This window comes from Staurois parvus, unplaced genomic scaffold (assembly GCF_062004578.1).
Source record: "Staurois parvus isolate SC_StPar_1 unplaced genomic scaffold, SC_StPar_1.0 ptg000163l, whole genome shotgun sequence".
NCBI classification, from domain to species: domain Eukaryota; kingdom Metazoa; phylum Chordata; class Amphibia; order Anura; family Ranidae; genus Staurois; species Staurois parvus.
Window position 1 is genome coordinate 1,248,283 of NW_028317959.1, and position 17,267 is coordinate 1,265,549.

The following is a 17,267-nucleotide window of genomic DNA, read 5'->3' on the forward strand; positions in this document are numbered from 1 at the left end:
CCCATGACACACTGTGGACCTGGCAGCAGCATGAGGAGGCGGTACAGGGGCCCATGGCAGATTACGGGCCTGGCAGCAGCAATGGGAGGCCCGTAATCTGCCAGCACCCTATGACAAAATGGAACCCACCAGCAGTGTGAGGAGACCTGAAAGTGGCACATGGCAGAGTGTGGCGTTGGAGACAGCAGCATGAGGAGGCGGTACAGGGGCCCATGGCAGATTACGGGCCTGGCAGCAGCAATGGGAGGCCCGTAATCTGCCAGCACCCTATGACAAAATGGAACCCAGCAGCAGTGTGAGGAGACCTGAAAGTGGCACATAGCAGAGTGTGGCGATGGAGACAGCAGCAATGGGAGGCCGTACAGGGACCCATGACACACTGTGGACCTGGCAGCAGCAAGAGGAGGCGGTACAGGGGCCCATGGCAGAGTGGCGAAGCGTATGCAGCATAAATTGAAGGCCATACAGAGGCCTATGTTAAAAATAATAACTTGTTTGGGGCATGATTCATGGCGGATTTAGTCAGTTGTGTCAGGAACTGGTGGTTTGAAATCCAGACTAATCCACGCCTGATTCATTTTCACAAACGTGAGTCTCTCCACACTTTGGGTGGACAGTCGTGTCCTGCGCGGAGTTACAATACCTCCTGCCGCACTAAACACGCGCTCCGATGCCACGCTACTGGCCGGGCATGACAGCCTTTCAAGGGCAAATTCAGCTAGTTGGGGCCAAAGGTCAAGTTTCGTTGCCCAGTAGTCAAGGGGATTGTCTACCTCGGTTGGCAGGGTGCTGTCCAAGTAGGCCCAAGCCTGTTGTTTGAGCTCCTGCTCCAGGTCCACCTGATGCTGCTGTGGCTGGTTAGTAGTTTCCTCACTGCGCTGGTGAAGAAAGCTACTCATCATCGACTGCAGACTGAGGCAGCCGCTGCTGGTGGAGCTGCCACTGCTCCTACCACCCCACCCCTCCCCTGCTGCCATGGCAGCGGAACGCGAGCGCACAGGGCCCACAGTGTCTGAGGATGAACGTTGGCGCAGAAAGGCAGAGACCAACTGACTACATAGGTGGTTTTTATAGTACGTTATTTTGGCCTCCCTCTCAGCAGGTGTGAAAAAGGCCACCATTTTTGAACGGTAGTGAGGGTCCAACAAGGTGGACAGCCAAAAGTCATCCCTCTGTCTGATGGTTATTATTCGGCTGTCACTACGCAAGCAAACGAGCATGCTATGGGCCATTTGTGCCAAGGAATGCGAGGGACTCCCTGCCTCCATCTCCACAGCATACTGCCACGGTGCGTCTGGGTCCTCTGTCTCCTCCTCCTCTACCAGATGCTCCTGCTCCTCCACTCCTGTCCGCTGAGTGGAAAAACCACCCATTTCACTCAATAATTCCTGAGCACCAATGTCCTCCTCTACCTCCTCCTCTTCTTCCTGTCCTGCCCCCACAGGGGTCATGTAGCGTTGAGATCTGTGCGCCACGTCTACCGCACCCTGACCAGCCATTGTTAACAGCATTTGTTCCAGGACGTGCAACAGAGGAATGACGTCGTTCATCCCATAGTCCTGCCGACTCACGAATAGCGTGGCCTCCTCAAAGGGCCTGAGCAAGCGGCAGGTGTCACGCATGAGCTGCCAATGGCTGACATCGAAGTTACACAGGGGATTACCTTTATCCGCTTGTAACATCAGGAAATCGGTGATGGCCTTTCGCTGTTCGTAAAGGCGGTCTAACATATGTAGGGTTGAATTCCACCTTGTAGCAACGTCGCAGATCAGGCGATGCTGTGGAATTCCATTCTGCCGCTGCAGCTCAAGGAGGGTGTGCTTTGCGGTGTAGGAATGGCTGAAATGCATGCAAAGTTTACGTGACATTTTAAGGATGTCTTGCAGTGGGATGGTGGATTTTAGGAACCGCTTGACAACCAGATTGAACACGTGAGCCATGCATGGCGCATGGCACAACCTTCCTTGACGCAGAGCAGACACCATGTTCTTTCCGTTGTCGGTCAACATGGTTCCGATTTTCAGTTTGCGCGGAGACAGCCATCTGTCGATTTCTCTGTTCATTACACTCAGAAGTTGCTCCCCTGTGTGACTACGTTCGCCAAGGCATACCAGGTGCAGCACAGCGTGACACCGTTGCGCCCTGCACATGTGATATGCCGGTCGGGTAATGGGACTTGGCACGGGGGTGGCGGCTGAGGACACGGCGGAAGAAAAGGTGGTAGAGGCGGACATCTTTGCTGGACCAAGGACGTGCAAACGTGGAGGCAAAAGCGGCGTGACCTGTCCAAGTTGCTGGTGCGGCTGTGCCGGCACGTTCACCCAGTGGGCCGTAAATGACATGTACTGTCCCTGACCGTAGTTACAGCTCCACACGTCGGCGCTGCCATGCACTTTGGCAGAGACCGACATGCTCAAAGACTGGCCCACCATCTCTTCTACATGTGAATGCAGGGCTGGCACTGCCTTTTTGGCGAAGAAATGCCGGCTTGGCACTCTCCACCGCGGCGCGGCACAAGCCATCATTTCTCAGAAAGGTGCTGAGTCCACCACTTGGAAAGGGAGGGACTGCAGCACCAGCAACTTGGACAGGAGGACGTTCAGCTTCTGCACCGTCGGGTGCGTGCTCGCAAACTGTTGTCTCTTGGAAACGGATTCCAAGAAAGACTGCTGACGGAATCCGTGAAGAGGCGTAGCAGGAGAAGGAGCATCTGAACGAGCGGAAGATGCCAACGAGCGACAACTCCCCTCAGCAGAGGTGTTGGAGCCTTGACTGGCTGATAGAGGGTGATTGCCGTCGGGTGACGGAGCAAGTAACGGAGCGGGTGATGGAGCGGGGGCTGGGGCAGGCAGAACCGCCGTATCTTTATCACGGTTTTCCCAGGCCACCGAATGGCGACGCTGCATATGCTGACGCAACGCTGTAGTCCCAACATGGGCCCCCTGGCCACGCTTGACTTTCTGGCCACATAGTCGACATACGGCTACGTTTACTTCCTCGGGCGGCTTGACGAAAAATTGCCACACCGCCGAGTAGGAAACTTTGCCCCCACTACTCCTCACTGGCTGACTGCTACTTCCTCCGTGCACACCGGCACCACTACTGGCCGTGGTGGTAGGCTGCAGTGGAGCTGGTGCTCTACTCCGTGGCCGTTTGCCTCCACTGACACTGCTGCGACCCTGCTGCCTCCTGGGCAACCCACCGACTGTTTTGCTCACTGCCAAGCTGGCACCCTCTTCTCCTGATGATGCGGAAGCAATAGCCTGATGACGACGAGGCTGCCAAGTGCGATCAGCCTCATCATCATCAATTAGGGTCTCCGCCTCACTACTAGCCCCCTCGGCTGCGTCTGGGTCAGGAGACAGACCTGTCTCTAGACCGGCTACCGAGCCACTCTCCTCGCCAGTACTTCTTCGCCTGGCTGCTGAAGAGGCGGATGTCTCCCCCCGTTCCTGACCGCCCTCTGTTAGCTCTTCCTCACTGTACAGTGGGGCTGAGCCCACAGCATGCGATACTTTGCTTGGTGAGGGAACACCAAAGGACAGGGGCAGGTAGAGGACACGTGATTTCAGTGGGCTTGCTCCCGGGCCATGCCAACTAACGGTTGTGTCTGACGTACCCACCGACCGTTGGCTGTAGGTGTCAGAGGTGACCTGGGAAGAGGAAGACGACCGAGCCAACCAATCGATGACGGCAGGGTTGTCGGTGGAGACACGACCGCTGGATGACACCGGGAGCACTGGCCTCTGGCTGCGACTAGTGCTGCCTCGACCCCTTCCTCTGCTGCCACGTCTGCTCGCTCCTAAAACATTGCCTCCTCTGCCACTCCTCTGCGTGTTGTCTGACATACTGTTTAATTCTATAAGCACCCCAAAAATAACGTAACGATTCTGTGTCCCTGAGTAACAATTCTGTGTCCCAGAGTAACAATTCTGTGTCCCTGAGTAACAATTCTGTGTCTGTCCCTGAGTAAAAATTCTGTGTCCCTCAGTAACAATTCTGCGTCCCTGAGTAACAATTCTGTGTCCCTGAGTAACGATTCTGCGTCCCTGAGTAACAATTCTGTGTCCCTGAGTAACGATTCTGTGTCCCTCAGTAACGATTCTGTGTCCCTGAGTAACAATTCTGTGTCTGTCCCTGAGTAACAATTCTGTGTCCCTGAGTAACAATTCTGTGTCTGTCCCTGAGTAACAATTCTGTGTCCCTGAAACAATTCTGTGTCCCTCAGTAACAATTCTGTGTCCCTGAGTAACAATTCTGTGTCCCTGAGTAACAATTCTGTGTCCCTCAGTAACAATTCTGTGTCCCTGAGTAACAATTCTGTGTCTGTCCCTGAGTAACAATTCTGTGCCCCTGAGTAACAATTCTGTGTCCCTGAGTAACAATTCTGTGTCTGTCCCTGAGTAACAATTCTGTGTCCCTGAGTAACAATGAGTAACAATTCTGTGTCCCTCAGTAACAATTCTGTGTCCCTGAGTAACAATTCTGTGTCCCTGAGAAACAATGAGTAACAATTCTGTGTCCCTCAGTAACAATTCTGTGTCCCTGAGTAACAATTCTGTGTCCCTGAGTAACAATGAGTAACAATTCTGTGTCCCTCAGTAACAATTCTGTGTCCCTGAGTAACAATGAGTAATAATTCTGTGTCCCTCAGTAACAATTCTGTGTCCCTGAGTAACAATTCTGTGTCCCTGAGTAACAATTCTGTGTCTGTCCCTGAGTAACAATTCTGTGTCCCTGAGTAACAATTCTGTGTCCCGGAGTAACAATTCTGTGTCCCGGAGTAACAATTCTGTGTCTGTCCCTGAGTAACAATTCTGTGTCCCTGAGTAACAATTCTGTGTCCCTCAGTAACGATTCTGTGTCCCTCAGTAACAATTCTGTGTCTGTCCCTGAGTAACAATTCTGTGTCCCCGAGTAACAATTCTGTGTCCCTGAGTAACAATTCTGTGTCTGTCCCTGAGTAACATTGCTGTGTCCCTGAGTAACAATTCTGTGTCCCTGAGTAACAATTCTGTGTCCCTGAGTAACAATGAGTAACAATTCTGTGTCCCTCAGTAACAATTCTGTGTCCCTGAGTAACAATTCTGTGTCCCTCAGTAACGATTCTGTGTCCCTGAGTAACAATTCTGTGTCCCTGAGTAACAATTCTGTGTCCCTCAGTAACGATTCTGTGTCCCTCAGTAACAATTCTGTGTCCCTGAGTAACAATTCTGTGTCTGTCCCTGAGTAACAATTCTGTGTCCCTGAGTAACAATTCTGTGTCCCTGAGTAACGATTCTGTGTCCCTGAGTAACGATTCTGTGTCCCTCAGTAACGATTCTGTGTCCTTCAGTAACAATTCTGTGTCCCTGAGTAACAATTCTGTGTCTGTCCCTGAGTAACAATTCTGTGTCCCTGAGTAACAATTCTGTGTCCCTGAGTAACAATTCTGTGTCCCTGAGTAACAATGAGTAACAATTCTGTGTCCCTCAGTAACAATTCTGTGTCCCTGAGTAACAATTCTGTGTCCCTGAGTAACAATGAGTAACAATTCTGTGTCCCTCAGTAACAATTCTGTGTCCCTGAGTAACAATTCTGTGTCTGTCCCTGAGTAACAATTCTGTGTCCCTCAGTAACGATTCTGTGGCCCTGAGTAACAATTCTGTGTCCCTGGGTAACAATTCTGTGTCTGTCCCTGAGTAACAATTCTGTGTCCCTGAGTAACAATTCTGTGTCCCTCAGTAACGATTCTGTGTCCCTCAGTAACAATTCTGTGTCCCTCAGTAACAATTCTGTGTGTGTCCCTGAGTAACAATTCTGTGTCCCTGAGTAACAATTCTGTGTCCCTGAGTAACAATGAGTAACAATTCTGTGTCCCTCAGTAACAATTCTGTGTCCCTGAGTAACAATTCTGTGTCCCTGAGTAACAATGAGTAACAATTCTGTGTCCCTGAGTAACAATTCTGTGTCCCTGAGTAACAATTCTGTGTCTGTCCCTGAGTAACAATTCTGTGTCTGTCCCTGAGTAACAATTCTGTGTCCCTCAGTAACGATTCTGTGTCCCTCAGTAACAATTCTGTGTCCCTGAGTAACAATTCTGTGTCCCTGAGTAACAATTCTGTGTCTGTCCCTGAGTAACAATTCTGTGTCCCTGAGTAACAATTCTATGTCCCTGAGTAACAATTCTGTGTCCCTCAGTAACGATTCTGTGTCCCTGAGTAACAATTCTGTGTCTGTCCCTGAGTAACAATTCTGTGTCCCTGAGTAACAATTCTGTGTCCCTGAGTAACAATGTGTAACAATTCTGTGTCCCTCAGTAACAATTCTGTGTCCCTGAGTAACAATGAGTAACAATTCTGTACCCTCAGTAACAATTCTTTGTCCCTGAGTAACAATTCTGTGTCTGTCCCTGAGTAACAATTCTGTGTCCCTCAGTAACGATTCTGTGTCCCTCAGTAACAATTCTGTGTCCCTGAGTAACAATTCTGTGTCTGTCCCTGAGTAACAATTCTGTGTCCCTGAGTAACAATTCTGTGTCCCTGAGTAACAATTCTGTGTCCCTGAGTAACAATTCTGTGTCTATCCCTGAGTAACAATTCTGTGTCCCTGAGTAACAATTCTGTGTCCCTGAGTAACAATTCTATGTCCCTGAGTAACAATTCTGTGTCCCTCAGTAACGATTCTGTGTCCCTGAGTAACAATTCTGTGTCTGTCCCTGAGTAACAATTCTGTGTCCCTGAGTAACAATTCTGTGTCCCTGAGTAACAATTCTGTGTCTGTCCCTGAGTAACAATTCTGTGTCCCTGAGTAACAATTCTGTGTCCCTCAGTAACAATTCTGTGTCCCTGAGTAACAATGAGTAACAATTCTGTGTCCCTCAGTAACAATTCTGTGTCCCTCAGTAACAATTCTGTGTCCCTGAGTAACAATTCTGTGTCTGTCCCTGAGTAACAATTCTGTGTCCCTGAGTAACAATTTTGTGTCCCTGAGTAACAATTCTGTGTCCCTCAGAAACGATTCTGTGTCCCTCAGTAACAATTCTGTGTCCCTGAGTAAAAATTCTGTGTCTGTCCCTGAGTAACAATTCTGTGTCCCTGAGTAACAATTCTGTGTCCCTGAGTAACAATTCTGTGTCTGTCCCTGAGTAACAATTCTGTGTCCCTGAGTAACAATTCTGTGTCCCTGAGTAACGATTCTGTGGCCCTAAAGTCTGTGTGGCCCTAACTCTGTCCCTCAATACAGACAGGTCTGTCTCTCTTGAATGACCGGAGGCTAATGGACAATTCTAAAATGGCCGCGATTTATAGCTCCACCATTACACAGTGCTGGCTGGCTGGCCGCTGATTGGCTAATGCGATCACATGTCATGAATGAATGCATTATGGGTCAGCGCGCCTTGTCTGCGCACCTTCCCAGAGATCCCCACTCCGTCGCCACACATGTCGCCACCATTTTTGGGAAAATTCGATTAGTGCGTCCGAAGTTGGCTAATCTTCGGATTCGTCGCAAATCGAATATTTCCCAATCTTCGAAACGAATTCCACTTCGCCATGTTCGATTCGCTCATCTCTAGTGCGGAGTCTAAGTACTAACCGGTGTTCACCAGAGCTCCTGATGTTGGAGATGGATTTTTCTGCGTGTTAGCACCAGGTCGCGGTTCTCAGGATCACTCCACCAGAAGGTGAGCAAGTGGAGTTCCAGTAGCGTATTAAGCAATTAAGGATCAAACAGAAGCGTAGTCAGTAAATGAGCCAAAGGTCGGTAATGAGCAGTCGCAGGTTGGGATCAGGCAGAAGCATAGTCGAGAACAAGCCAAGGGTCAATAACAAATGGTAGCAAAATACCACTCATTATTGAAGGATGACAGCAGAGAAGGCAAGGAGTGAGATACTGGCTGGAGACAGCACAATAATCTGGCAAACAGGAAGTGCAAAGACATGGCTTAAATCAGAAAGTTCATGGGAGGAAGTTCAAGGTTTAGAAGAAGACAAGAATCAAGGCAGGATTATCCAATGGATCAGGCAGAATGATCCGTCCAAACATTTCATTCAAGGAGGAACTTGGGGAGATTTTCACTGAGGAGTGGAGTAATGTCGATAGGAGGACCTCCTTACCGAACAACTCAGCCAAGCTCTATCCGTTCAAGTCAGAAGATATCAAGTATTTGGAATCAGCCCCTCTGGTGAATGCAGCCTTGATGAGGCTAGCTAAGCACGTTACCCTCCTCCTTGAGGATTCAGTGTCCTTCAAGGACAACCTAGAAAGAAGAATCTATTCTGATCTAAAACAAATCTACGCTATGGCAGGGATGGCCTGCAAGCTGACACTTGGCCTAGTGGCCTTATCCAAAGCTATGGAAGTGTGGTCGGATGACGTGGATGTGGCTTTCGGAGGAGTTCTGGAAGAGGTGGCCAGGAATTCAGCCAATTCGGGAGCTGAGGTTTGCATCTGCCTTTCTGGGGGAGGACTCGATCAACCTTACCCATCTGCTGGCTCAGATTATGCTGTCCTCAGTTACAGCCAAACATGCGTTGTGGCTTCGGCCCTAGTTGGCCTATCCAGCCTCTAAACAGGCATGGTGCAAGATTCCTTTTGAGGGTTCTTACCTGATTCGGAACAAACTGGACAGCGCTATAGCCTGGGCTACTGGCAAGAGGTCCGGTTTCCTGCCTCAGGATCAGTGTCTTCTAGGCCAGAAGAGGACTCAGCCCAGAAGTTAAGGCTCGGAACGTGCAAGGGACACACGCCTTTACAAGCCGGGCCGTGAATTTAAGAGAAGCTGGAGGAGAAGCCGGTCATGTTTTTAGAAGTCCTCAAAGTCCTCCTCGACCTCTGGTGATCTTGAGGCCTGCCCTGCTCAGACAGGCCAGGTGGGGACATGCCTTCACCATTTTTGGTATGTCTGGGTGGAATAAATCTGGGACTTCTGGGCCATCAGCACTGTATCTTCATGCTATTGGTGCATCTCAGCTTTCGGATCTGGTTCCTCTTCCTCTCAAGCCAGACCTGTTGTCACAGGGGGCCATTCTTCACCCTTGCCCAGCCCGGCTTCATCTAATGGTCTGGTTCTTGACAGGGGGAGGCTGGAGGCCTGAGGCTGTCCAGTTGAAGTCATCCCTACCCTGATGAAAGCCAGGACAGCAACAGAGTCTATGGAAGAGTCTGGTCTAAGTTTGTGGACTATATTTCGGCTGTGGGTGAATCCTATAGTAATCCAAGGGTTCAGGATGTCCTGGGACTCCTACAGTCAGGCCTGGATCTTCCCCTGTCGGTCAGCACTCTCAGGGTTCAAATGTCAGCCATCTCGGCCTTCACTGGAGTATCATGGGACGACCACTCTTATCCATCATTTTTTCAAGAGGGCGGTAAAGTTGAGGCCCCAGAGAAAACCTAGGTTCCCAAAATGGAACCTCCCGCTTGTCCTCGACTTCTTCACTGGAATAGTTGCAGACTCAGCTGGTTCACCCATAGTTAGGGAGCTCTCCATCAAGGCGGCCTTTCTGGTGGTGGTTACATCAGCAAACAGAGCCTCTGAAATTGGGAATCTTGGCCGTAAAGAACCGTTTTTTACATTTTTCCCGGATCTAGTGGTCCTCATCCCTATGCTAGGTTCTAATCCTAAAGTGACCTCGTTCTTCCACAAAAACTAGGAGATTGTCCTGCCAAAGTTTAGGGCCTCTGAAGACAATGACATTCACCCCTTGGACATAGGTGAGACCTTAAAGCTGAACTTGCAGGTCACAGCATCCTTCCATAGGTCAGTCTGTCTATTCATCCTTCTCCATGGGAAGAGTAAAGGAGATCAGGCTTCTTCCAATGCAATCGCAGCCTGGATTGTCCAGGCCGTCCAAATGGCCTACAGAGCTAAGGGCTTGGCATCTCCAGAGGCGGTGACCACCCACTCAACCAGAATTGTGTCTACGTCCTGGGCGGCTTCCCGGCATGTCACCCCTAAGATGATCTGCAGAGCGGCCTCATGGTCCTCAATCAACACTTTTATGGCTCATTACTGTGTAGAGCCTGCTTCCTTATCCTCTGGTAATTTTGGTTTGAGAGTCCTCTTGGTTGATGGGGCAAATTAAAGTCTTTGTTTGAGTAACTGCCCACCCATGTGTGTATCGCTAGTTATTTTCCATACGTATGCTGCCATGGAGTCTGTCAGGAAAATTTAACATTTCCTATCAAATACTTAATATCATTTTCCTTTCCTGATGGACTCCATGGCAGCAGGAATACCCTCCCAATGCCATGAGTAGGCTAGTTATGGAACATGGCCTCTGGTGAGGAGCAAAAATTTATGGGAGTGGAGTCCTATAGGAAAGGAGAGGGTGGGGCTAACCCATGCATATGCTGCCATGGAGTCCATCAGGAATGGAAAATTACATAAAGTATTTGATGGGAAATTTCTGTTTTTCTGATAAATCTGTTGGGATATTTATGCTGAGCACTGTGTATGCTTTATTAGTGGACTGTTGGGCTGCTCATTAGGTCTATGGGTTAGACAAGTTACATAGTTACATAGTTAGTCTGGCTGAAAAAAGACAAAAGTCCATCCAGTTCAACCATCAAAAAAAAAAAAAGTTATAATCCTATACCCACAGTTGATCCAGGGGAAGGCAAGAAAAACCCAGAAAACCATGATCCAATTTGCTCCTGCTGGGAAAAAAATTCCTTCCTGATTTCCCGAGAGGCAATCGGATATTCCCTGGATCAACTTTACCTATAAATGTTAGTATCCAGTTATAGTCTGTGTATTTAAGAATGATCAGCTAAGTTTAATGATCAGCTAAGGAGCATGTGATCTTCTACAGCAGCCCAAAGAGTTATTATTACTCTATGAAATGTTTCCAGTCTCTAAGACTTAAAATTTCTGAATTGCCTTAGCATATCTGTATTACACGAAAAGTCAAGAAATCAAGAAAATTAACTATTTTGTTTTAAATTGCTCCATTCAGTTGGAACCATAAGAAGACCATATTATCCATTAGATTTTCTTACCATTACAAGGGTCTAATACAGTTATGGAAGTTGGACCCAATAAATCAGTGTGTATAGTATAATCAGGTTATAGGTGATTATTCAACCATACTCAATCAGGGTTCCTCTAGAGATTGTTAGGGGGTTCTTGAGCTTTGACTGATTGACCTACCAACGGATGGTGCCTGCATAGTTCTGGTGTCAGTGCCACTTGGTACAACCAGCTTCATGGCACTAATGGTCATTTTAGCTGTAGCATTCTGACCATTATGATAACAGGGGCAGTATTCTCATTGATGACAAATGTAAGGAGCATTTTTCCCTGTGACCCTTAATTAGTTGGTTTTATTCAGTTTTACTTATTTACTCAATAAATCAGTGTGTATGGTACAATGTATAATCAGGTTATAGGTTATTATATCAACCATTCTCAACCAGGGTTCCTCCTGAGACTGCTAGAGGTTTCTTGAGCTTTGACTAATTTACCTTCCATCTAATGACACCTGCATAGATCCAGGGCCAGTGTCACTTGGTACAACCAGCTTCACGACACCAGGGGTCTTTTTGACCATTCTGACCACTATTGTAAGAGAAGTATTCTTTTCAATGAGACCAATGCAAGGGACATTTTTCCCACTGACCCCTAATGAGTTTGCATTAGTAGGGTTTCCCGATACCTGAAAATTTCAAGGGTTCCTCTGGGGTTGGAATATAGAAAGACTGGATTAGATCATCACTATAGAGCAATATCATTATAAGAAATAAACAGAAAGATGATTTTCCCAACTGTTTATTCCAGTCAGAGCCTTTGCTATTGCTTGATTTAAATATAACGCCTAAAGTCATTAAAACTTCAGTGTCAAAAGTGATACAACAAACCTGATTCTAGATGCTGCATGATTGCTTATAAATTCTTTTCTTTTTTTGCAGCTAACACAAGCAATAAGGTTTTCTAATACAAACAATTATATTTTCCTTTCTCAAAGCTTGTCGTTTGTGTACTGCGAAGGGTGAGAACCACAATTTCAATACCACTTTGAAGAAACAAACTTGTGAAAAACTTGTGAAAATATTCAGTGTAAATTACATATAAAATAAGTTTATTGTCTGTAAGCTAAGATAGAAACCCATAAGAAAAAAACAGACTCAATGAATAAGTTAAAGTGTATCTGAACTCAAAAACAAAAATATAAATATACATATGCAGCTTACAGTCCGAGGATGTGGTGGTTGTTTAGTGTTTTTTCAGCCTTCTCTTATTTATTTTTTTAACTGGTGATCCTGTCAGTAATACACCTTATGTCCTAGGGTGACAACACTCCCTCTTCATATTGTATCTATGGAATAGCAGCATTGTCAACCTAGGCTACTCTCCTGATTTGGACTAAAAACATATCCTACTCTCTTTATCTCCATTACAGGTAGGGTGGGGGGGATTTGTAGTTTACAGAAGACAACTTGGAAGGAAGACAGCATTGTTTGAGATTCAATTTTACTTGACAAGAAGTGAGAAGGACACTGGTTTTCTGTCAGGATCAACAGGTATTTTGTATTTAACTTGAAAAAAGAAACCTATGCAGCTACCACATCTAAGGACTGGAAACAATATTATACAATATTTTTGTTCTTGGATTTAGATACATTCGATTCTTTGGAAAACCACAAGGAAGGCCTAAAACAATCTTGGGATGGTGTTTGGTGTCATTGGCCATGTACTTGACAAATAGTCAACTCATTAAACAATAATAAATATATTTTTAATGGTACCTGTTGTCAGTTTAAGACATAATAAACTCTGTCAGGTCAGATGGTAGGTTCAGGGCTTAAAAAGTTTGGTTTCTATTAGAAGTTAGACTTCCAGAGAAATTTTAAAAACCAATATAACAGAAAAAAATATGACTTCCCAAAGCAATGTGATAAAATAATTAAAAAATAAAAAAAATCTTAGAATAGGTAAATCGAGTGCAAGGTCTTTGATGAGGAGGCTTTCTTCAAATCTCTTAGCTATGACCTTGGTCTTTGGCTTTCACCTGGACTTTAGGCCTAAATTACAGAGTTGACTTTTATGTCCTCATAAATCATGTAAATCATGTATTTAGGCCTTAAAAGGGAGCTATTATTTTAGTGCTTGCCTATGAATAAAAACCTGCATGCATTGCAAGCTCTATAGAAAATCTTGAATATTAATGGGGATACCCCAGGATCTTGTTGCCTAAATACCATGATAGTTATTAGACTTCAGTGAGCATAAAAAGTGTACAAATACTGGATAACCAAAAATATAGTCCCATCTAACAAAGGACATTTGAGGCTGTGCAGACAAGAAAGGATTTAACAGTCTCTTTAAGTTTGAAAGCACATATAGACCCTGTGTGTTCCAAAAGGTGACCACGACATGTAAACTGCTTCAGAGGGAGGATGGGTGGAATTCTTAATCCACTTCTTCAATGGTGGGTCCAGAAGAACCACCAGCTGCAGTGCCACCAGCTCCAGGAAATCCTCCAGGCATTCCACCAGGCATCCCACCAGGCATCCCACCAGGCATACCAGCTCCGCCAGCACCTTGGTACAGCTTGGTGATGATGGGATTGCAGAGGTTTTGGAGCTCCTTCTGCTGATGTTCATACTCCTCCTTCTCGGCCATCTTAGCAGAAAAGACAGAAAGATGCAGATGAGGACAGTGGTTGGTAATGTTCATGGTGCAGCAATGAGCAAATCATAGAAAAGAAGTCACATTTGTGGAAGCAGTTGTTTTAAATTTCAAAAACAGAAGCTAGAACAAGCCCATTTACTAGAAATTCAGACTACTTGTCTTATTGATTGCAGGACAGAGTAGCAACCCTGTGCAGGATTCAGGTCAATCCTAGCAGGGGCTCACATCGGGCTATGTCTTTTCAACCAATCACCAAGCATGAATACTGTCACATGGGAGTAAAGCTAGTGAATCTAATGTTCTCTCACAACCAAAATACTGGGTATTACCCTCAACTTTTCCAGGTGAACAAAGAGACAAGGGAGCAAGCGGAAAGCAGGTGTAAGCTGCTGTTGGGAGTACAGGGCTATATTTAACATGTTTCTTTGCCTCCATAGGCAAAATATAGCTTCACTAACACAAAATCCTTACTTTCAGTTTTTTATACCCAAATGTCTTTTAGGGGTTCTCCACATTCCAATAGTTATTCCATTTACTTAGAATCAGAAATCAGAGGACAGTGTAGATTATTACAGTTTATGTGGACATTCCATTTGCATGTTGCCAATCCAATGTCTATTGACCCAGCAGATGCTCAGTGGATAACTGAGGGAGAAGGGAATACATGATAGATTAAACACATTAGAAAACCTGCTCCAATCCCTAGTGCTTACCACAACAGCATCTGAATGCATCTTTCTTCTCTCTATAAGTATAGGATTGAATGCCTAGCTGAGCCAAGAACTAACTAAAATTTATAGAGCAGCTTGTGGACAGCAGTGGGCACCTTTAGGCCCTTGGAATAAAATTGAAAATCGCTTCTCGGACTTTTGGCTAAGATCAAGTGTAGTATCTATTCTTATAAGTGTCTAGTAGGGGTGCTACACCATAATTGTGGTCTTCTGGCTGGGGAAGCTGGCTGTACAGTATCCCTGCTTGTATAATAGGCTTACTGAGGAACCTTTCCTGTGGGAAGAAATCCAAACTAAGCTCCCACTGGGTAAGGTGGGGGTCGGTAATACCTTCTTCCTTAGTGTAAAGGATTCTTTGGGGCCCTGTGCCTCTTGATTTCAGCAGAACTGCCTAGTCTGGCTGAGGGTCTAGAAGGCAGAGAGCCTGTGGTGTCAAGCATCCGCTAGGAGTGGCTACCCAAGAGTGCTCTTAGTATCACTATAAGGTCAAAACCCACTGTGAGAACAAGCACTAGGCCATGACACCACTTCTTTTTTCTGCACCTTGACTCATAGGCTAGGCCTTGTGGACTGTAGATCTGGGTCTTCAGGCCTACTGTGAGGTCTAGGCGAAGATCAGGTTCCTTCCTCCTTGGGGGGGAGGATATCTTTGCAGGAGACCCCCCACCCTGTATTAGGCACCCAGTAGGTTCTAGCCATGAGCAGAGGGTTCTTCCTTTTGGCTAGGTGGACCAAAGTGTAATTGCCCTTGTTAGGAGCCTTGTACTCTGGGGATGTCCTTCCTCTTCAGAAAGGAACTAGTGACACATTCTGTGCAATTTTTGTGTTTACGTCATGTGCACTGCTTTGGTTCACTTCGTTTTTTGATTTTTTTGCAGGATCAGAAAAAAACAAAGGGAACATGGTAGTGTTATTACCATTGGTATGAGTAGATATTGTATAACAATGTCAACCATTTTATCTAATGCTTTGCAATAGCTCCAAAGTGGAAACAAGTCTAACTACTCACTATATTACAAGCCTGAAATTGATTTATTACTCCATTCAACAAACTGACCACTCCATCCAATGTACAAACCTTCTAACGCATTTTACTCTGTAGGAGGTTACTCATACCATACGAGCATCTTATTTGATGATTGACATGGTTATACAATAACTGTTCAATGACTGGTCATTACTAGTCAGTGATAAAGTTTTGCTGTTCCATACACAGGAACGTATCTACAAGAATTAAAACTATCTAGTCTGCAGCAGTAATCATTGTCAATGACTGTTTTGAAAAATGTGTTAAAAAACAATACTTTGTTTAAAGACTCCACCCAGGTTATGTGTGACATTATTTACAAAAATAAATTGTTCATATGATAATATAAACACATACCTGGTTCCTGTCTAACCAGGAGATGACCTCATTACATTTGTCCAATATTTTCTGTTTATCGTCTGAGCTAATCTTGTCCTTCAGCTTCTCATCCTCCACAGTGCTCTTCATATTGAAAGCCAAGGACTCCAGAGAATTCTTGGCTGCAATCTTATCCCTCTGGGCTTCATCTTCAGCCTTGTACCTATCTGCTTCTGTGACCATACGCTCAATCTCCTCCTTGCTGAGACGGCCTGCCGGAAAAGTTTATACACATACACTTTATTCTAAATGGTATAAAATATTTAATTGGTTAGGCTTCAATGTTTAAAAATGTCCTTTTTTAACAAAAGACTGAATTTCCAAGACATTGACATACACATTTTGTAAGAATACAATAATAATGTCACTTAATAGGTCAAATTCAAGCCGCATGGGCTCCAGTGATGTGCATTAGAAAAGTGTGTGCATGCTTGATTTCTAAAGTGCTGACCTGCATTTTCCACCTTTTTGGCAAATGAAAAAGGGAAGAATTTCCCAAGACTGCTGTACTGTAATACATACTTTTTTTTATTTTAACTCACATTTAGGGTAAAATACATTATGTTACACATGAACACGTACTGTATTATATAATATAAATCAAAGGAATCTGAGGCACTCATAGGAGGTATAGTACAAAAATAGTGGTAGTTTAACTAGCATAGTAAATTACCACTATTTGAATTTTACGAGTCCTGAGAGTTCCTTAGATTCCTTTGCTGTCTCTTGTCTCTGAATGCTGTAGGTTGCACCCAAAGTTCATGCTCCAGTTTACTGCTGTCTGCCATTACAGATAGATAGATAGATAGATAGATAGATAGATAGATAGATAGATAGATAGATAAATAGAAAGCTAGAGCATGAAGTTTGGGTGCAACTTGCAAATACAGTATATATAGAAAAATACAGCGTGTGTGTATATATATATATATATATGTGTATATATATATATACTGTGTATATATATATATATATATATAATTTCTTTTTTATTATTTAACTCATTTTTATGGGTGTATGCAAACATTACACATGTACAGAACAAAAAATTAGTTTTATTTAATTTCCTTAAGTTACTAAGTTTCATTACATTCGTAACGAAATTCGTTTTGTTTCGTTTATTTGTTTTCGACCGAATTCTAAATTTTTCCAATGGATTCAAAGTATTTGTATCAAATACATTCAAATTCATTGTGAAGAATAGCTGGTTGTTAATGAGCGGGGCGGCATGCCAGCCATGGCATCCAAACCAGTGTAACATTTAAAAAACAAAACACTGAGGGCATCCCCACCCAATCTATACCAGACAAATTTTAACAAAAAAACCCCAAAAACCATGTCCCCCGAAGTAAATCCAACATGAAAGCCGTCCCCTGTAAAAAAAAAAAAAAAAAAAAAAAAAAAAAAACAGGTCCGCACTCATCACTTGCCTCCCAGCATCTGACAGCTTCAGTTCCCACCAATGGTAAATAAACAAAGGGGAGGGGTCACCTGATGACAGGTGACCCCACACTTTTGT

At 45.0% G+C, this 17,267-nt stretch overlaps 1 protein-coding gene and 1 pseudogene across 3 annotated transcripts in view; one reads left to right on the plus strand and one right to left on the minus strand.

The window, feature by feature from the left end:
- Window positions 1–11,733: 11,733 nt before the first annotated feature.
- LOC149462988 (heat shock cognate 71 kDa protein-like) overlaps window positions 11,734–17,267 on the minus strand; it is a 53,324-nt gene continuing 47,790 nt past the window's right edge. For all 3 annotated transcript variants that reach the window (XM_089676053.1, XM_089676052.1, XM_089676051.1), the window contains exons 8-9: window positions 15,728–15,960; window positions 11,734–13,603 (exon numbers count right to left, since the gene is read on the minus strand). In XM_089676053.1, coding sequence (XP_089532179.1) covers window positions 13,391–13,603; window positions 15,728–15,960 — 446 coding nt within the window. In that variant the 3' untranslated portion in view covers window positions 11,734–13,390. The remainder of the gene's footprint in view (window positions 13,604–15,727; window positions 15,961–17,267) is intronic.
- Window positions 14,466–14,631, plus strand: LOC149462989 (U2 spliceosomal RNA; annotated as a pseudogene).